This window comes from Thalassophryne amazonica, chromosome 21, assembly GCF_902500255.1.
Source record: "Thalassophryne amazonica chromosome 21, fThaAma1.1, whole genome shotgun sequence".
NCBI lineage: Eukaryota > Metazoa > Chordata > Actinopteri > Batrachoidiformes > Batrachoididae > Thalassophryne > Thalassophryne amazonica.
This window is the reverse complement of record NC_047123.1, coordinates 19,622,358-19,644,505: the sequence shown is the minus strand read 5'-3', so window position 1 is coordinate 19,644,505 and position 22,148 is coordinate 19,622,358. Positions and strand designations below refer to the sequence as shown.

The 22,148-nt window shown below is 40.0% G+C and overlaps 1 protein-coding gene across 2 annotated transcripts in view; it reads right to left on the bottom strand.

The window, feature by feature from the left end:
• The window catches only part of lpgat1 (lysophosphatidylglycerol acyltransferase 1), a 67,179-nt gene that overhangs the window by 40,316 nt on the left and 4,715 nt on the right, over positions 1-22,148 (bottom strand). For both annotated transcript variants that reach the window (XM_034162767.1, XM_034162766.1), the window contains exons 3-4: positions 5,298-5,416; positions 2,477-2,572 (exon numbers count right to left, since the gene is read on the bottom strand). In XM_034162767.1, coding sequence (XP_034018658.1) covers positions 2,477-2,572; positions 5,298-5,416 — 215 coding nt within the window. The remainder of the gene's footprint in view (positions 1-2,476; positions 2,573-5,297; positions 5,417-22,148) is intronic.

Below are 22,148 nucleotides of genomic sequence, written 5' to 3'. Positions count from 1 at the left end.
ATACAGGCCTGATTGGTAGATTGCTGCAGAGATGGTTGTCCTTCTGGACGGTTCCCCTCTGCCCCGAGACGAATGCTGGAGCTCTGACAGAGTGACCATTGGGTTCTTGTTCACCTCCCTGACTAAGGCCCTTCTCCCACGGTTGCTCAGTTTAGATGGGAGGCCAGCTCTAGGAAGAGTCCTGGTGGATCTGAACGTTTTCCATTTACAGATGACGGAGGGCATTGTGTTCATTGAGACCTTTAAAGGAGCAGAAATGTTTCTGTACCCTTCCACAGATTTGTGCCTCGAGACAATCCTGTCTCGGAGGTCTACAGACAATTCCTTTGACTTCATGCTTAGTTTGTGCTCTGACATGCACAGTCAACTGTGGGACCTTATATAAAGAAGGGGTGTGTCTTTAGAAATCATGTCCAATCAACTGAAATTACCACAGATGAACTCCATTTATGCGAGTTAACAGGGTTCACCTGTATTTGAAAAGCTCTCCCACACCCTCCACTGCACCCCAAAAAAGTGGACAGACTTATTTAAATATCAAATGAGACATTCTGAAATTTAAAAAATATAACGCAATGCTACAATACCCTCGACTGTATGAGCATTGTGTTCTTTATAATTTGCAGTTGTTTAATTATTAAGATCCTGTTGTCCTACGTACAATTTGTACATGTTCAATAAAGCCCCTCTATCAATCAAAAACAATGTTTACACTGTAACGGTGAACTTTTGATGAAAACGGAAGTTGTACAAATCAAGGAATATTTGTAGATCACCCTCTGTGCATTTGCAAGAATTAATGAGACAACTTTAACTCCATAGCAGTTAGTGTGCACGCCAATGTCTGAACGGTCTTGTAAATCAGTTCAAAGATGTTATTAGGTTCCAAAAACAGAGTTTTCTGTTTTAGAAGTGCTTATTTCTCACTAGCTTTTACATAATATTGAGAAATGTGTTATTTGTAGCCAAAAATGAAGCGGTTACCAGCTAGAAACAGCAGGAAGTGACATCACCATGCTGATGTCCATGAGATCATGCCATAAAATTAGGCACAGATTGTGACTTTTTAACCTTTTAAAATACATCAAGGTTAGCCATCTTTGAACTTGTCCAAGGTCTGTGTCCCAAGAATGTTCCCTGTAAATTTGAAACCTCTGGCAGTAATAGGACTGGACTTATGCTGAGCACAGACAGACGGACAAAAAGTCTTTGCAATACCCAATGGTCATATTTGATGGCCTCGGGTAATGAAGTTGTTATACTTGAATTTGTGCCATTAAGTACGACAAAGATAATCTGATCATTGGGGAGAGGAAGGAACCATGAGAATTAATGTGGCATCGTCACAGAGCTGAACCAGAGGAGCAAAATACAAAAATGCTCTGCTTACTTATGAAAAAAAAAAAGTCACGAGCACCAGCCTTGTAGTGAGCATTCATACTCATTAAATACTGATACTTAACTGTTAAAGAATCTAACAGAATCGAAGAAGCCCTGAAATGATTTTGAAACAAAAAAAATATGAAAATCACAGGCAACTTTCAGCCTAAATGTAGTTCAGTTATTTATATGTTCTCTGGATGTGTGCAGTTGACTGGTTACAGGAAGCTACATGTGCAATCAACCCCACCTCATGAAAACAACATATTCATTGTATGCATCAGGTAGCCAGGTTTCACTGGTATTGCTCAACTGTCGTATTCTCTTTCAAATAGGATGTGATTAAGTGGGTTAAGCCCTTGTTTTACAGTCAATTCAAAAGAATTAACGCTTAACATGCATCCCATGTTGAAGCTGAATGCATTATGCAATCTGGGGCCAAAAAACACAATTTAGGTTCACAGCACTTGCTCCCTGTGGCCATGTAGGGAAAAGTGGTGACCACAGTCTCCTGACAGACTTTGCATAAAAGTTACTTAACACACATTAGTACCTAAACAAAGATCTAACTTTTATTTTTAACTTCCTTAACACGCACAGTGAACAAATTCTCCAGTCTTTTGTGGCTTCATAATTTTACAATGCAAATTCATATGTTCTACTTCCCTTCATTTGGCAACACAATCGCCTTCTTGTTCCACAAACAAATGCCAGTTGCGCTCTGCTGTGGTGCCGTCATCCTACAGCTTTGTAAGTTGTTCTGCTATTTTACCATGTCTGATGTCATATATTTCATGCACCATTACTGTTTCCATTTTTTTTAAATACTACTGGGCATCTCTTGATTCTTTTAACACCTTCACAGAGTCAGAGGTAAACTTATTTTTTGGCTTTCCATCTTCATTAGAAAGGTATTTTCTGCTATGCACATGCGATACTGTCTGTAAGTCACTTGGCACACCTTACATGCACACACACGTGAATCTTCATCTTTTAACTCCTCCTACAATAAATCCAAGCAGCGTGTTGAAAAGTTCATGAAAGCTTCAGGGAGCAACCGCTGGTTGGAGGAGCAGTAATACTGTGGCTCTCCTACCTGTCTGATAAAGAAGTCCCCATGGATCAAAGACACGAGGCCAAAGTTGGTGTATTTGAACACATGGTCCATCAACCACATCATTTTTCGTACAACCTGAAATGGAGGCGAAGCAAAATGCAATATAATATCAATTTAAACAGCATTTTATGTAAATGCTCACTTCATGTGTCCAGGAATGCAGAAAAGCTAGTTTTGGAGTATCGATACTGGACACCCTTGAATCCGCTTTTGATCTGTGCTAAAGCAGCTACAGCTTTTCTTTCCTAAGATGATAAACTGGCAAGGGTTGTAGCTGTTGAGACATGTCATGTTTGCACAGAGTGGCTCATGAACTGTACTTCAGTGCCAGCTTCAGCACACAAACAGATGTCTATGCAGCTGCAAAGACAAATAAAAACATTTACACCCAAATCTCCAGGATGTTTTGTACTGACACGAAAGAAAGCAGCTGTCTGCATGATTCTAGTTCGACTTACATAATTAATTCTTTGAGTCCAAGTGTCATACCTGATTTTCAAGCTTAACAGTTGACCTTCAACCAACCTCTGGAATTAATTTTTCAATTGCCTCCCTCCATGTGCATTTAGAAAGCAATACGAGGGCTGTCCGTAAAGTATAGGTCCTTTTTATTTTTTTCAAAAACTATATGGATTTCATTCATATGTTTTTACGTCAGACATGCTTGAACCCTCGTGCGCATGCGTGAGTTTTTCCACGCCTGTCGGTGATGTCATTCGCCTGTGAGCACTCCTTGTGGGAGGAGTCGTCCAGCCCCTCGTCGGAATTCCTTTGTCTGAGAAGTTGCTGAGAGACTGGCGCTTTGTTTGATCAAAATTTTTCTAAACCTGTGAGACACATCGAAGTGGACATGGTTCGAAAAATTAAGCTGGTTTTCAGTGAAAATTTTAACAGCTGATGAGAGATTTTGAGGTGATTCTGTCGCTTTAAGGACTTTTCACGGTGCGAGACGTCGCGCAGCGCTCTCAGGCGGCGTCATCAGCCTGTTTCAAGCTTAAAACCTCCACATTTCAGGCTCTATTGAGCCAGGACGTCGTGAGAGAACAGAGACGTTTCAGAAGAAGTTGGTTTCAGCATTTTATCCAGATATTCCACTGTTAAAGGAGATTTTTTTAATGAAAGATGTGCGGACGGGTCCGCGCGTCGGGACGCAGCCGACGCGGCGCGGCAGCACAGGAAAAACACCTCCGTGTTGATAACCATTTGTTAAAATCCAATTGGCTTTTGATGGCTTTCAGTGGAGTGAGTATATGAGAAATTGTTTATCAGCTGGAGATGTTCCAACTTGTCCTTAAGGCTTCCAGCAGAGGTGTTTTTCCTGTGACGGAGCGTCGCGGCGGCTGCGAGCCGACGCTGCAATCCGCCCGCACGTCTTTCATTAAAAAAATCTCCTTTAACAGTGGAATATCCGGATAAAATGCTGAAACCGACTTCTTCTGAAACTTCTCTGTTCTCTCACGACGTCCTGGATCAACAGAGCCTGAAATGTGGAGGTTTTAAGCTTGAAACAGGCTGATGATGCTGCCTGAGAGTGCTGCGCGACGTCTCGCACCATGAAAAGTCCTTAAAGCGACAGAATCACCTCAAAATCTCTCATCAGCTGTTAAAATTTTCACTGAAAACCAGCTTAATTTTTCGAACCATGTCCACTTCGATGTGTCTCACAGGTTTAGAAAAAATTTTGATCAAACAAAGCGCCAGTCTCTCAGCAACTTCTCAGACAAAGGAATTCCGACGAGGGGCTGGACAACTCCTCCCACAAGGAGTGCTCACAGGCGAATGACGTCACCGACAGGCGTGGAAAAACTCACGCATGCGCACGAGGGTTCAAGCATGTCTGACGTAAAAACATATGAATGAAATCCATATAGTTTTTGAAAAAAATAAAAAGGACCTATACTTTACGGACAGCCCTCGTATGTGTTCTCAGACCCACTTCCCCCATCCAGATTTAATTTGCTTAGTTGAAAATTTAACGAGTGACCCTCCAGTCAAAAACTTTCTTCTCTAACCTTTAGGCCACCAACAACATCTCCCCTTCAAACCATCGCTAGGTCCAAATTTCCAAATGGTGCAAGATTTTGCAGATGTGGGTTAGCTATAACTGGATATTTGTAATAAATACTACTGATCACAGTGCGCAGCTGTTGTAGAGACATATTGACATACAATTTAACTTCAATCTGTTTCACACATTTTTTTTCTTGAACTGCACATTTCATTTGCACATTTTATTACTGTGAATTATTCAGTGTTTAGTGTATATTTATACAAGACGTACAGTGAGAGTGCAGCTCAAACCAAAGTCAAATTCCTTGTATTCTGTGGATACTTGGTGAATAAAAGCTATTCTGATTCTGATATTTCAGTGATGAAAGTGAGGTAAGGAGGGGGCAAAAAAAAAAAGAAGGATATCCACGAATCCACCAAAAGGAGGTCTGTGTGCTGTTTCAACTTCCACATGCTCTGAGGTGCATTCTGTATACTCGTATAGTTTTGGGTTAGCTGCTTGTATCCAATATATGTTATCAGTGTTAGGACATATAATTAACAAATAGAATGTATTAAGAAGAACAACAAAAGTCCAGTTATTTCTGAAGACAGATGAGAACTATTTTACTTCATGCACATGGTGTGATACTTTTGTGTGACATTTCAATCAACTCTATAAAGCAGTTTAGGAAGAGTTGTTCTTACTGGACAGGTAACCTCACCCCAAAATATATATCTTTCATCAACAACAATGTGACCCTTGGTTACAAAAAAAAAAAAAAAAAAAAAAAAAAAAAAAAATTCTTACCGTGCCTTTGTCTTGTAGGCACATCATGAGGGTACACACATCTCCTGTGGATTGGTGGTTGACAATGACCATGGCTTCATCTTCAGAGATCGGGCGCACATCATCACCCCACTCTGTTACTGCAGAGCAAAACAAACAGGAATCAACGTTTGGATTAACTGGCTTAGTCAACGTTTTAGACATTGCATACCACTGGCGAGGGTGCATAATTCTGTGAAGCGATCATTTTAAAAGAAAAGTTATTTTAAATCTTGAGATCTGGATTATATTCAGAACACGAGGGCAGAATATTACGTAATGACATTTTGTATGAATGAGCTGTAGTTTTTTTAGTGCATAAAAGCATCAGTCTTAGAACATTCATTCCTTTAAAATTAAAAACCAAAGTTCAGTGTTCGCTAAATCATATAAATGTGAATAAACACACAAAAAGGTGGCATTTAAGTGTCACACAGGTGCCGTTTTGCACAATTCAAATATATTCAGGTCAGCAATTTACAGTGTTTTACTCCTACTAGATCAAACTCTTCACCTCTTGGTGTGGTTTCTGTGGTCACACCATCAATACAGCTGGCAAGAAATAAATCAAAGATGTGATCTTGGAGCAGTCCAAAAAAAAAAGTCTGTTACAATGCCAAGTCAATCACCCAGAGAACTAATTACAATTAAACCTATGTGATCCAACCAGCTGATTACAGAAAATGAGGAGAAATCCTCTTGATAACACTCAGTGGGTTACTGTTAGGGATGGGTATCGAGAACCAGTTCCTTTCGGGTATCGTTAAGAAATGATTCGATCCACTGACATCAATAAGCTTTTTGCTTAACGATTCTGTTATCGGTCCTGTTTCGGTCAAACCATATTTTCAGTTTGTTAATTTCTTCAGTGATTTCCTCCAGAACTATCTGCCAAACTATACTCAACAAAAATATAAACGCAACACTTTTGGTTTTGCTCCCATTTTGTATGAGATGAACTCAAAGATCTAAAACTTTTTCCACATACACAATATCACCATTTCCCTCAAATATTGTTCACAAACCAGTCGAAATCTGTGATAGTGAGCACGTCTCCTTTGCTGAGATAATCCATCCCACCTCACAGGTGTGCCATATCAAGATGGTGATTAGACACCATGATTAGTGCACAGGTGTGCCTTAGACTGCCCACAATAAAAGGCCACTCTGAAAGGTGCAGTTTTGTTTTATTGGGGGGGGGATACCAGTCAGTATCTGGTGTGACCACCATTTGCCTCATGCAGTGCAACACATCTCCTTCGCATCATCCGTGAAGAGAACACCTCTCCAACGTGCCAAACGCCAGCGAATGTGAGCATTTGCCCACTCAGTCGGTTACGATGACGAACTGGAGTCAGGTCAAGACCCCGATGAGGACGACGAGCATGCAGATGAGCTTCCCTGAGATGGTTTCTGACAGTTTGTGCAGAAATTCTTTGGTTATGCAAACCGATTGTTCCAGCAGCTGTCCAAGTGGCTGGTCTCAGATGATCTTGGAGGTGAAAATGCTGGATGTGGAGGTCCTGGGCTGGTGTGGTTACACGTGGTCTGCAGTTGTGAGGCTGGTTGGATGTACTGCCAAATTCTCTGAAACGACTTTGGAGACGGCTTATGGTAGAGAAATGAACATTCAATACACAAGCAACAGCTCTGGTTGACATTCCTGCTGTCAGCACGCCAATTGCACGCTCCCTCAAATCTTGCGACATCTGTGGCATTGTGCTGTGTGATAAAACTGCACCTTTCAGAGTGGCCTTTTATTGTGGGCAGTCTAAGGCACACCTGTGCACTAATCATGGTGTCTAATCAGCATCTTGGTATGGCACACCTGTGAGGTGGGATGGATTATCTCAGCAAAGGAGAAGTGCTCACTATCACAGATTTAGACTGGGTTGTGAACAATATTTGAGAGAAATGGTGATATTGTGTATGTGGAAAAAGTTTTAGATCTTTGAGTTCATCTCATACAAAATGGGAGCAAAACCAAAAGTGTTGTGTTTATATTTTTGTTGAGTGTAGAAAACTGCTGCATCCTAGTAAGAGCAGAATACTACTGGAATGAATCCGAATAAGGAAAGTTGTATTTTTTTCCTCACCTAAATGGATTCAGCACTCACTGCAGTTTATTGTCTGGAATAGTCCCAGATTGCATTTCAGAGCTTCTAGAATTCAAACATTTTCGTGCAGGTGGTGTTGGGGGGTAATTTTGTGTTTCAGCTTTTTTTGTTTTTCACCAATTTCATCCCTGAATATGAGTTGTGATTCACTTTTGTGCGGATTAAAGTTACTACTGGGACTCCTGTCTCGTTGCGAGAAAGAAACGAGAACCATCCTCCGTTCTGTTCACAGAGCTCAAAACGTTGCACGGCTCTCTGACAAGTCAAGATAGAACGACAGAATTCAGTCTGAATTAATAACTTCAAAGCGAAACATAGTTTTGTTTATTTTTATTTATGTCCAGAGATCAAGGATACAGTGACTAATTTCATATTTATTTACTTCAAGACTCAAGGAAATACATAGAAAACCTGTAAAGCCTACTTTTAGTACAAAATTCATGAGGTATCGATAAGGGAATCGATAAGGAATCGGACTGATAAGCAGAATCGATAATGGCATCGATAGATAAAACCTTATCAATACCCATCCCTAGTTACTGTAGGATATAAACTGACAGAAAAGCACTTGTGTTGTGGTACTCCATGGCTTTTATTGCATTTATTAAGTGATTTATTTATTTATTTTATAAACAACCTTAGAGCTGGATATTTTATACATAGCATGCTATGTTTAACTGTAGTCACAAACCCTGCAAATACTTTCTTACTGCTTTGCAATGGCAATTGGAAAGGCTTTGCATCGTTCCATCTGTCTGTTTGTCAGTCCGTGCTCAGTACAAGTCCAGTCCTATTACTGCCCGGGTTTTCAAATTCACAGGGAACATTCTTCTGACACAGACCTTGGACAAGTTCAAAGATGACTAACCTTGACCTATTTTAAGATGTCAAAAGGCGACATTCTGTTTCCTATTTTTATGCTATGAATCATGCAAATCTTTTTTTGGGGGGGGGTGGGGGGGGGGTAACAACTAATCAGAGTAGAGGCACACTTGCTTTGGCTGCTAATTCAATATGGTGGAATCCGCTCCAAAACTGTTGCGTTTCTGTGTAAAAATAACAGTGAGAAACAGTGATCTGTGCACATGTAGGGAATGAAGCAGAACAGGTTGTTTTTTTCTTCTTTTTTTTTTTTTTTTTTAAAGGAACAATAAGCTGTGATAGCCCCTAAATTATATATTAAAAACACAGCAATCCAGATCAGAAGGACCCCCTATGGGCAGAACCACATAAATCTTCATAATTCTAACATTTTGTGCGAGACCCTGTGCAGGCTGTCATGATATGTCACAAACAGAGCACATTAACTGGGGTGCACTGCAAGCTTGAGCCTAGAAAACAAGATTGACATTTGTCATTTTTACACTGAAAAAGCTTAACCTTGTCAGGGCCTCAATTTATTTATTTATCTGTAGGGTTCCAAGGTGTAAAGAGATGATTTTTATCCATGGAGACTATATATATCAGTCTCCCAAAAAAACATTTGGGTTGAATCCCAATACACCACACATCATCCTTCACATTAACAGTCTAAACCTCAGAAAAACTGGCTCTTAAAAAGCAGGCATGTGAGAACCCAATGTATTGTCCAAGCATTAACAACTTGCCAACACTTCACAGGAAGTCCCCCGTGGCTCATTTCTGTTCATTTAGCATAACAAGAGTCCCTTAAATTCACATTTGCTCTCAAATGTCAACCAGCCTGTCAAAAGAACAGGGAACTCACAGGACTACTGAGCATTTATTGTTCATGCTACTTTCACTATCACACAAACACAGGCTAGATAGCAACCCAGAGTCAATCTTCCTATAAAAGACGTCAGTCATAGAAAGAATAAGGGGGGAGATGAGATGCCACCATGATAAATTTAGTCCTTACATCACCTCCCGTCCTCCTGAGAATACAATCAATCCTTTTGATCAGGAAATCAAGAGCATATTTCCAGAAAAATGACACAAGACACCTGCACAGCAGTGTGCAATGTGAGTGAATTTGAGGGGACAGACTACATACCCTATAAACAAAGTCATTTCCTAAGTACCATGTCTTCCTGCACAGTGAAGTCCCTGTAGTTGCAGGAGGGGAGCATAAATGATATTCAAGAGATGGGTCATCTGTCAGACAGAATACATTAGGGAAATTGTCTTTGAGAGGTGACACAGTTATCGCAGCAGGATAACAGCCGTCCTGCAGGCAGTGTCTAATCCAGCATCGATGGTCAGCTAAGCTGTGCACCACTGATCTTTTTCTACATGCCTGCGGTTGTCTCCTCTGTAGAGGACAAGATATTGCACTACCTTAACAAATGTGGCAAAGCAGAGCTGAAAGCAGGATTAATTATCTAGTTTATGCATTTTAGATGATGTGAGAACCATGTAGAAAAATAAGATGAAGTCAAACATCCTTAATTTCAACCAGCAATCATTTGATGGAATTGGAAAAATTCTGTTTTACTGTATACACAGAGAAGCTTACTGTTTTACAAACACTTGCTGATAACTAGTGAGTTGTTGTATGATTAGCAACTATTGCAAAAAATTTAAAGTGTAAAGGGTCCAGATTAAACATTCTGGCTCATGTAACCAGAACACAAAGTCGGCAGGAAAACTATAAAAAAAAAAGTGCCCAGGGGCAATTTTTTTCAGTTTGGCTGCCTGTCACTTATCTGATGCAGAAGAATAAATGTGAATATGCTGTTAAATGTGCAGTAAAACACATTTTTGTCAGGTTTCTCTTTGGGAATGCACAGTCTGGTTCTTAAAAAACAGGTACTTCAACCTGAATTCCGCCAAGTCCGACATGGTCATTTTTTTCATGCAGTGCCAAGGTGATCATTTTGCTCCCTCGCAATGGCTCTGGGCTTGCCGATATGGAACATATTTTGTTGCCTCCATGTCTACATGTTTGGTTGACAATGTCACCAACATTTTCATGGGCTGCCACTCTGTGAAAGAACCATTTAACACCTGCATCTCTTTCAAGACCAGGCACCTAAGTGGCTCTACTATTCTTTCTTTTATTAGATATTTTAATATATACTTTAGTATACACTTGTAGAGTTCTACCTTAGAATTGGTATGTATAATAGAAAATATACCTTACTGAATTTTCATGAGTTATTCCGCCATCTTGTTTGGTACTGAACAAAGACCATTAAATACAACCAGGCAAGTCTTGAAATTTTTGGGCAGCACACCAAGTAGTGGGGGGGGGGGGGGGGGGGGGGGGGTGAAAACAATAAAACATGCCCAAGATTTTTTTGAGCAGTCGGCGGATACGTAAACCAAAAAAATCCATTAACTATGGCCTTATAGCCACAGTTTGGCTGCCCGTTAATTCAACAATATAGAGGAATAAATGTGAATATTCTCTTAAATGCACAGTAACACACATTTCAAATATATGCCCATAGGGAGGCCAGTAATCCAAGGTATCAGCACACCAAACTTGGTCTTGATGTGATAAAAACAGTAGATTTCTATAAATGTCACACAAACACTTTCATATATACACTGCAAGAAAAATTTGAAAAACTGATTAACTTCAGTCTTACTGATTCTAAATGCAACCGCTTTAAAAATGTGATACAATCTCATCTGGCAGAAAAGCAGAAAGGTGACTTCTGACCTGTGACATTTTAATGTCTAATGATTGAATTGTACATGATGGCAATGGCACAGACTGCACTGGGCCCAATCAAGGAAATTTTTATACTGCTCAGAGTCTGGTTTATTAAACACAAGCCTGACAATGATCAGTCTGAATTCAGTCTTGGCCCATTACAAACACATTGTGCCAACAGAGCTGTCGGCACTACTCTATTTGCGCTTTATGGTAGTTCAGCAGTGCTATGGCAAACATTACAAAAGTATATTTACACTCCTTCAGCCCCCCATTTCTGACAGACGTCACATATGGTTCGGTTCTTACTGGCCAATCAGGCAGTGCTTTCCACATGAATACACACGTTTTTCTCATCACAGTCTTATCAGTGTTTCTTTCCTACTAATCAGCACTGTACAGAACTATATAGCCAGAAGTGGGTTGAGAGGTCGGAAGACAAAGACTGCTCCAAGCAGAATCCATACTGGTGGACTTTGCCTGACATTCATCCTGCACACCTCTATCTAGCAGTACTTTGCTGATAACCCGCACATACAGTGCATAAACAAAGTACGCACAGTTGACAGTAGGGATGCACTGATCCAAAATTTTCACTTCCGATCCGGATACCTGAATTTGGATATCTGCCGATACCGACACCAGAGCTCCGTTTGATTTAATATTATTATCATCATCATTAGTTTATTTTATATAAGGATTTTGTTAAAAAGGAGACCTCAAAGTTCAGCTACAATTTGCCAGAAGGTGCTTCTAAGATGAAAGCTTAGATTTGATGTTTTGGTGAAAGAATTAAGTAGTTTTATTTTTTATTGACTTTTATGGCCTTATTTTATAGGCTTAAAGAGAAAAGACACCACACTCTGTTTCTCCTCAATTTCAGTGGAGCTTTATTGATATGGGAGACATATGTTTAAAGCAAGTGTTAGAGTAAAAATTAAAAATTAAGTCCGCCGTCTCCATCTCTACCTGTCTGTCTCTCTGCATGTCTCTCTCTGCCTGTCTGTAGCTCTCTGTCTGTCCCTCTCTCTCCCTCTTTCTGTCTCATCTGCTCTCTCTCTTTTTCTTTCTCTCGCTGTTTTTCTCCTTTTTCTCTCATTCAGCAGACAGAATCTCTGTTCGCTGTCCTCCTCAGCTGCACGCTGAGCTGGCGTTTCACAGCCTCGAGACACTGAAGTGGCTAACTTTTTAGCACATTTTCATCAACAATTCAGTTAATTTTTCAAAAAATCTGTGCTCGACGAACAATTTTTGAATCCAACAGCCAGGCAGAAAATTTGCCGCTAACCGCAGCTAGAACACTGCGGAAGAGAGCTGACTCAAACAGCCCCTCTTCAAAAACCTCCCTCTCCTTCTCCCGCTGGGCAGTAAACAAGCAGAGAGCAAACAACAGCAGTTGAGAGGATTCACAGTCGCTCTTCTCCGGTATCGGAAAATGTTGCGGGTTGGATCAGTATTTTCTGAAACACGATTTACATCGGTATCAGAACCAGATACCGATCCAGGATCGGATTGGTCCCATCCCTAGTTGACAGTGCATGTCAGAGCATAAACCAAGCATGAAGTCAAAGGAATTGTGTGTCACCCTCAGAGACAGAATTGTCTTGAGGCACAAATCTGGGGAAGGGTACAGAAACATTTCTGCTGAGTTGAAGGTCCCAATAAGCACAGTGACCATCATTCGTAAATCGAAGATGTTCGGATCTTCCTAGAGCTGGCCGCCAATTTAAATTTAGCAATCGGGGGTGAAGGACCTTAGTCAGGATGGTGGCCAAGAACCCAATGGTCATGATGTCAGAGCTCCAGCATTCCTCTGTGAGAGGAGAACCTTCCAGAAGGACAACCATCTCTGCAGCAATCCACCAATCAGGCCTGTATGGTAGAGTGGCCAGATGGAAGCCACTCCTTAGTAAAAGGCACATGGCAGCCCACCTAAAAGGCACCTGAAGGACTCTGAGACCATGAGAAACAAAATTCTGTGGTCTGATGAGACAAAGATTGAACTCTTTGGCTTGAATGCCAGGCACCATATTTGGAGGAAACCAGGCACCATCCCTACAGTGGTAATGGGATGATGATACCTCAAGGAGTGTATTGACACACTACACAAACTGTGTCGGCACTGTATTGACACTGTGTTGGTCGCTTATTAGTCACCCCTGCAATAGTTATAAAATCAGTGCAGGTAAATAAAATGAAAATAAGATGGAAAAGCGAACGTGCTGCAAAAGCAACATCAGCCTGTGAAATAGTTAATCGCCAGTCCTCTGTTTAAAATATGATATCATTGCATAATTTCATGTGCTCAATCTGTGTGTCGAGTTAAGCTGTTCATGAGAAGAGTTTAAAATTTGCTTAAAACCTTGTTTGTGTAAATGCTAAACAGTTGGTTTGTAAAATATAGCAAATTTGTCTGTAATAAAATTCAGAGTTAAAATTTGTAACTTATGTATGGAAATTTGTTAACTTAAGTGTTAAAGCATATGAAATAAAAGACTAAAAATAGATTAATTTATGCATTTTTATTGAAGAACAAAGGTTTCTGAAGTGTCTTTGCTCCAAGGCGATTTCTCCTCTTACACACCAGTTCCCCTGCCTTAGAAAAAACTCTTTCACAGGGTACAGATGAAGATGGTGAGCATAAACATTTCAGTGCAAGTTGATAAAGGTGTGGATATGTTGTCTGGTTATTCTTCCAGTATTGTAAAGGATTACAAACATATCTAATTGGAAAAATAACAATAAACAATGCCCAAAGGAGAAACAGATTTACCTTATTTGGCGTCAAAAGATCAAAATTATTCCAGACTGGGGAAACGTCTTTGAACGATCCATGAAGTCAGTGGAACACGGTGAGGGCAAGCAAAAATCCAACAGCAAAACTCCATCCAACAAATATGCAACATGTCGACACAGTTTGTTTCCTTATAAACACAATTTGGCGCGGTGCAGTCGAACGACACAGTTCCTGTATCGGTCACATGATTTTTTTCTTAAAGCGATACACGCACCAATACGGGGTTTCACTCTTGTGTGCTCGGCTTGACGCACCAGTGTTGTTTATCCCATCACTACCCTACAGTGAAGCATGGTGGTGGCAGCATCATGCTGTGCGGATGTTTTTCAGTGGCAGGAACTGTGAGACTAGTCAGGATTGAGGGAAAGACGAATGCAGCAATATATAGAGACATCCTGGATAAAAACCTGCTCCAGAACGTTCTTGATCTTAGTCTGGGGGCAACAGTTCATCTTTCAGGATGACAATGACCCTGAGCACACAGCCAAGATATCAAAGGAGTGGCTTCAGGACAACTCTGAATGTCCATGAGTGGCCCAGATAGAGCCCAGACATGAATCTGATGGGAGTTATCTTAAAATGGCTGTGCACTGACACTTCCCAGCCAACCTGATAGAGCTTGAAAGTTGCTGCAAAGAGGAATAGGCAAAACTGCCCCAAGACAGGTGCGCCAAGCTTGTGGCATCACATTCAAGAAGACCTGAGGCTGTAATTGCTGTCAAAGGTGCATCAACAAAGTATTGAGTAAAAGGTGTGGAATACATGTGATTTCTTAGTTTTTTTTTAAATAGCAAACATAAAAAAAAAAAAAAAAAAAAAAAAAAAAAAAATCACATTGTCATTATGGGGTGTTGCGAGTAGAATTGTGAGGGGGGAAAAAGTAATTTACTCCATTTTGGAAAAAGGCTATAACATAAAATGTGGAAAAGCTGAAGCGCTGTGATTACTTTGTGGATGCACTGTATATCAGGAGATTGCATGTCCCTGCTTACAAGTATGCAAAATTTACTTTTGTTTTATATTCGTAGCTTTTTTTCCCTTCCTATAGAGGGATATTATATTGAACTCTGTGCATAGTTGTGACAGACGCTAACCACTGATGTAAGGTGACAAGTGCATGTCTTTGGAATTAGGTCTCTTCAGAGGATCCTTGGGTACTGCTAGAATGACCTTGTATCAAATCAGCGGATACTGAGGGAGACAGATGAGTATCATTTGCATTGTGCGAGAACGTTAGCTTCAACATTTTAGCCACGTGCTGCATAGCACGCATGATCCAGCGCACATGTGGATGTCTGAGTGTTGAGGACCAGAGTGGCTGGAGAAGGCCAAGACAATGCCTACGCTAGACAAGAGAATGGACCAGTCATCTGCCTAGGTGGCTGCCATCCAGTTCCGTGGTGTTGTGGATCAGTGAAGCGCAGCGCCAGTGCATGCTCCCAGACTAGACTTGAATGGCTTTCGAGTTTCCCTTGGCCACACTGGCTTAGGACTTTTTTAATAATATCTTCAAATGTATTTCAATGATGAAATTTAACAAGGCGTTTTTGTTGTTTGGTGCTGCCTTTGTGGATGTGTCCCCTGGACCAACAAGGCAATGTCAGGGCAAACCACACTGTCTTCTTTGGACTGTAATTAAACAGTATTTTCACACAGGGATGAGGAATGTCTACACCCATTCGCTCATCATTCTGGTATCAAACAGACTGTTCTAGTTTGAGCTGCTTATAGCTTTGTTTAAAATGTGGTACTAGCTCATTTTAGACAGTCATAAACGTGAATTAGAAACTAATGTCTGTACCACAAGTATGGAAGTGAGGTCAAATAACTGATTTGTAGAGCAGCTGACTGGAAACATAAGCAGTTTCAATCAAATCAACTGTCACTTTGAGCTCAGTATTAAAACTCAGCATTCACAATAATATGGCCCTAAACCAAATATGCAAGTAAGCAAAACTATATTGCTACACCCATAATTTAGAAGCAACACATGCTATATACATTGGAGTTTGGAAGGCATCTTTTGAAGAATATTTAAACGACATAAAACTTTTGAAAGTCTGGTTGTGGTTTGATGATGAAACTGCAGAAGTATTGCCAGAATGAGATAAAGCAGGCAGTTAGTTCTCTGCAACTTCCTTATTTGGCAAATACTACGTTATCTTTCTGTACAAGGTCGTGACATGTGCATAATACAACTGTAAACAAACTGTCCTGAAGCCACACACTGTTCAATGTCTTCAATTTCTGAAAAGAGTTGCAGAATGCTACACAAGGATTTCACTGCCATATTAAATTTGATATACTAACTTGTTTAATTCTCATATAATAAACCCATTGACAAAAATGTGGTGTAAGTGATTTTCTGAAGGGGGAAAAAAAAATAAATAAATTACTAAGTGTCCAAAGAACTCATTCTTTAAATTAATTTATTGCACATTTTACCAGCTTTTTGTCTTCATACTGAGGAACACTAAAAACTCAATTACATTTTTTTTTTTTTTAAATTGGGGCTTTGAGATGGTGGTGTGCATCTTCCTCAAACTCAAGTCCTCTACCAGAGGTCTGAGACAGACAGGTAAAAAAAAATCTGAAACTGTCGATGGACTGCAAGCACCACAGGTGGAGTTCCAAGGGGCCTCCCCTTTGAAAATGTAAGTACCAAACGGTGCATTTTGAGTACAATTGTAGGGATGAACAGATCAAAGAACGACCATATTTGCTCACAACATTTTTTGTATTTTACGTGCATCCAGAAAGTATTCACAGCACTTCACTTTTCTACAATTTATGCTACAGCCATATTCCAAAATGGAGTAAATTCATTTTCCCCTCAAACTTCTACACATAATACCCATTTTTTTTTTTTTTTTTTAGATTTTGCAAATTTATTAAGAATAATAAAAAAAAACCTAAGAAATCACATGCACATAAATATTCACAGCCTTTGCCATGAAGCTCAAAATTGAGGCACCCACATTCCACCTCTTTATCTATTTATGGGCTCACTGTGAAATAGCCAGTCTGCACTGCCACTGTTGTTAACATGGCGACATTATGCTAATATGACGAATACCCGATTTCAAATGGCACTGTAGATGCTACTTTAAAATAGCCAAATATGTATATTGTTATCTTACTTCCAAAAACTGTCCATCAAAGGCTGAAACACATTTACCTCAACACAGGACCAACTAGTCTGTAGTAAGCAAAAAGCATTACATTATTAATCAGTACACCGTGTTGCTCCCCATGTTCACTGCTCTGTAATTTGTAAGTATTACACTTGCAACTCTGTGCAACCAAACACCAATGATGACCCAAATCACTTCAAGACAATCAACCAGCCATCTGACAGAAACGTACAACATCTGTATTCACCAACGTAGACAGTGCCACAGGCAGTATGAGTTTTCTGCTTGTCAGCAAAGCATCTTATTTCCAAGTGCAAAATTCATCAGTGTCTTGATGTTCAAGGGAAACATCAAACTTTTCTATTCTCCTCCAAGCATCATGAAGCTGAAGAAATGTGGTAGACCTTATATTGCAATTGGAAGTGCCAACATAATAAAAAAAAATATGAAACTGAAGTGGAAAGAAAGGCAAGCTCCAAAAGTGAGTTGGGACACAGCTTAAAAACGCATCACAATTTTTTTTCATTTCAGTCAATGGATAATTGTTGATCATTTATAAGGCAGAAAGTTATCTGGTACCCATTTTGTTTTTCTGCAGGAGTTGCTGACAAGTGGCGTAAACAGAAGCAATTACCAAATTGAGCTAAAGTTAGTATAAGATAATTACGTGCACCACAAGCAAAAATGTTCTCTCCTATATTTCTGGTTTTAAAACCACAGTCTGCACTTCATATTCCACTACTGTCACAGTTTCTCTTCACATCTGGATTGTTCAGATACAGTCAGCACTATTAGCACATGCTTTCAAAAGTTAAAACTTTTCAACCTTTGCTCCTTACCACAGCAACAAGGACAAAACAGGTGTTATTTCAGCTTTAATGAGGAGGAAAAATGGACAGTGAGACATGGATTATTTAAGTGCAGAGACTAGGGATGGGTATCGAGAACTGGTTCCTTTCGGGTATCGTTAAGAAATTATTCGATCCACGGACATCAATAAGCTTTTTGCTTAACGATTCTGTTATCAGTCCTTCAGAGTGGCAAATCAGGAAAATGATCATTTCTCTTCACTGATTACAGACCCTGCAGCGGATCTGTAATCAACTTTTCTGCAGCATGGCTTTGCTTTGAACCTTGAACCAATGGAAGCAGTGGTTCGCAGACTGAAGCAGTGCTTCGATCTATTGCTTCGTTTATTCTTTCTTTCGCTTAATTTCCCCCCGCTAAAACCCTAAACAGCATACGTCTGTGAGTATTATTTACCTTTTTTATGTTAAACCGACCTGTTATGGCCTTCTGAAACAGTTGACAGATGTATTTTCTAACTTAAAAACGGGAGCGATGCTAACGCATTAGCATGTCTATGGCATTTTCAATGTTAAAAGTTAGCATTAAGCAGTTGCAGCTGTCATCAAGTTCGGGTGCATTTGTTTTCAAACTGTAATATTTTTTAATTTATTTTTGTTTATATATTAATAATCAAATGATTATTATATACAATACATACTTATTATATACAATTTTAGAGAAAGAGACAAAAAGAACCTGAATAGAAAGTATAGAATAGTATACAGAAAATATAAAAAATATAAAACCAACAATGAACATACATAAATAAATAAATACATACAGAAATAAATAAGTGTTTCCTGTGAACACCTAGTGACTCTTACACCTCCATTTCATCCATGTCTTATTTAAGTTTAATGACAGTTTGTTTCGGTCAAACCATATTTTCAATGTGTTAATTAATTCAGTGATTTGTTAGGGCTGGATCAGGTGACCCTGAACCATCCCTTAGTTATGCTGCTATAGACAGACTGCTGGGGGGTTCCCATGATGCACTGAGTGTTTCTTTCTCTTTTTGCTCTGTATGCACCACTCTGCATTTAATCATTAGTGATTGATCTCTGCTCTCTTCCACAGCATGTCTTTTTCCTGATTCTCTCCCCTCAGCCCCAACCAGTCCCAGCAGAAGACTGCCCCTCCCTGAGCCTGGTTCTGCTGGAGGTTTCTTCCTGTTAAAAGGGAGTTTTTCCTTCCCACTGTTGCCAAGTGCTTGCTCACAGGGGGTCGTTTTGACCGGGGTTTTTCTGTAATTATTGTATGGCTTTTGCCTTACAATATAAAGCGCCTTGGGGCAACTGTTTGTTGTGATTTGGCGCTATATACACTCAACAAAAATATAAACGCAACACTTTTGGTTTTGCTCACATTTTGTATGAGATGAACTCAAAGATCTAAAACTTTTTCCACATACACAATATCACCATTTCCCTCAAATATTGTTCACAAACCAGTCTAAATCTGTGATAGTGAGCACTTCTCCTTTGCTGAGATAATCCATCCCAACTCACAGGTGTGCCATATCAAGATGCTGATTAGACACCATGATTAGTGCACAGGTGTGCCTTAGACTGTCCACAATAAAAGGCCACTCTGAAAGGTGCAGTTTTGTTTTATTGGGGGGGATACCAGTCAGTATCTGGTGTGACCATCATTTGCCTCATGCAGTGCAACACATCTGATTTGATTTGCTCCAGAACTATCTGCCAAACTAGAAAACTGCTGCATCCTAGTAAGAGCAGAATACTACTGGAATGAATTTAAATAAGGAAAGTTGGGGGGGTTTTTTCGTATTAAATGGATGCTGCACTCACTGCAGTCTATTGTCTGGAATAGTCCCAGATTGCATTTCAGAGCTTCTAGAATTCAAACATTTTCGTGCAGGTGGTGTTGGGGGGTAATTCTGGGTTTCAGCTTTTTTTGTTTTTCAGCACTTTCATCCCTGAATATGTCAATCGTGAGTCACTTTTGTGCTGATTAAAGTCACTAACTGGGACTCCTGTCTTGTTATGAGAAAGAAACAACAATCGTCCTCCGTTCTGTTCACACAGCTCAATACGCTGCACAGCTCTCTGCCGAGTCAAGTTAGAATGATAGAATCCAGTCGGAATTAATAACTTCAAAGCGAAACACCGTTTTGTTTATTTTTATTTATGTCCAGAGATCAAGGATACAGTGACCAATTTCATATTTATTTACTTTAAGACTCAATGAAATCACAGAAAACCTGTAAAGCCTACTTTTAGTACAAAATTCACGAGGTATCGATAAGGGAATCGATAGGCAGAATCGATAATGGCATCGATAGATAAAATCTTATCAATACCCATCCCTAGCAGAGACTCACCTGGTTTTAAACAGGTAAATGTGAATAATTTGTCTGATATTTCAGAATGGAATTAATTATAAACTCACAAAAATTAACTTTTTAAGCTGCCTTCAGAGGCAAGGTTTTCCAGTTTTAACATAATGCTAAAACTCAGTTGAATCTTTCAATGAAGTAAATGACTGTCTTTGTCATTATCTGAAAAATGACTGTGCCTCACACAGTCACCTGCAGGCTGTCACTGCAGATGGCAGAAATTTTGCTATAATGACTACCATGATGAGTTTGCTGAAGCAGACATGTGAAAGCAGCATACAGTGCATCTGGAAAGTATTCACAATGCTTCCCTTTTTCCACATTTTGTTATGTTACACAGCCTTATAAAATGGATGAAATTATTTTTTTCTATGCACAATACCCCATAATGACCATATGAAAAAAGTTGTTTTTTGTTTTTTTAAGATTTTTGCAATTAAAAAAAAAAAAAAAAAAAAAACACACACACACACACACACACACACACACACACACACAAAAAAACTAAGAAATCACATGTACATAATAGGGATGCTGGGGGGGGGGGGGGGGGGGGGGGGACAATTTGATTCACGTCCGAATCGCGATTCTTATTTATTAAGATTCTGAATCGATCCAAAATGTCCAAGAATCGATTTTTAAAAAGCAATTTTTTAAACATTTTCTTGCTTACTCACTGCGCATACTGCTTGTCAGGCAACGGCCTCTGTACTACAGCATCCCCGCGAGGGGAGGGTCCAGCGTGCTTCAAACAATAGTGAGCTGCAGCTTAGCATGGCGGACAAAGAGCTAATTCAAGCAGCACCGTCTTTGCTGAAGGCAAATGTTTGGGCGCATTTTGGATTTTATTATTTTCTGCTTAAGAAGGAGCTTGACATGACTTATGCAGTGTGCAAAATCTGCAAAATGAAAGTCAAGTACTTCGGAAACACTTCAAATCCGCAAGCCCACATGCGACGCCATCACCCAGAGCTAAAAGAAGCGGAGCAGCGGTCTTTGCTGACTACTGACCACTTCATCACTTCACTAAACTGCCAGCCAACTCTGAACGAGCAAAGCAGATAAGTAAATTTACATCTTTAGAATCACTTGATTAACCTTGTAAAGCTGCATTTTCTAAACATAAACATTTTTTTAAGTAATATAACTATTTCTCAGAGCTCTTTCAATCAAAAATCGATTCTGAATCAAATCGTCACCCCAAGAATCGGAATCAAATTGTGAGTTGTTGTAAGATTCACATCCCTAGTACATAAGTATTCACAGTCTTTGCCATGAACCTCAAAATTTGGAAAGGCACACACCTGTCTACATGTAAGGTCCCACAGTTGTCACTGCATGTCAGAGCACAAACCAAGCATGAAGTCAAATGAACTGTGTGTAGACCTCTGAGACAGGATTGTCTCAAAGCACAAATCTAGGGAAGGGCACACAAACATTTCTGCTGTTTTAAAGGTTCCAATGAGCACAGTGGCTTCAATCATCTGTAAATGGAAGAAGTTCTGATACACCAGGAATCTACCTAGAGTTGGCCGCCTGTCTAAACTGAGTGATCAGGGGTGAAGGGCCTTAGTCAGAGAGATGACCAACAACCCAATGGTCACTGTGTCAGAGCTCCAGCATTCCTCTGTGGGGCGAGGAGAACCTTCCAGAAGGACAATCATCACTGCAGCAATCCACCAATCAGGCCTGTATGGTAGAGTGGCCACACTGAAGCCACTCCTTAGTAAAAGGCACATGGCAGCCCACCTGGAGTTTGCCAAAAGATACGTGAAGGACTCTCAGACCATGAGAAACAAAATTCTCTGGTCTGATGAGACAGAGATTCAACTCTGTCATGAATACCAGGCATCATGTTTGGAGGAAACCAGGCACCATCCCTACAGTGAAGCATGGTGGTGGCAGCATCATGCTGTGGGATGTTTTTCAGCAGCAGGAACTGGGAGACTAGTCAG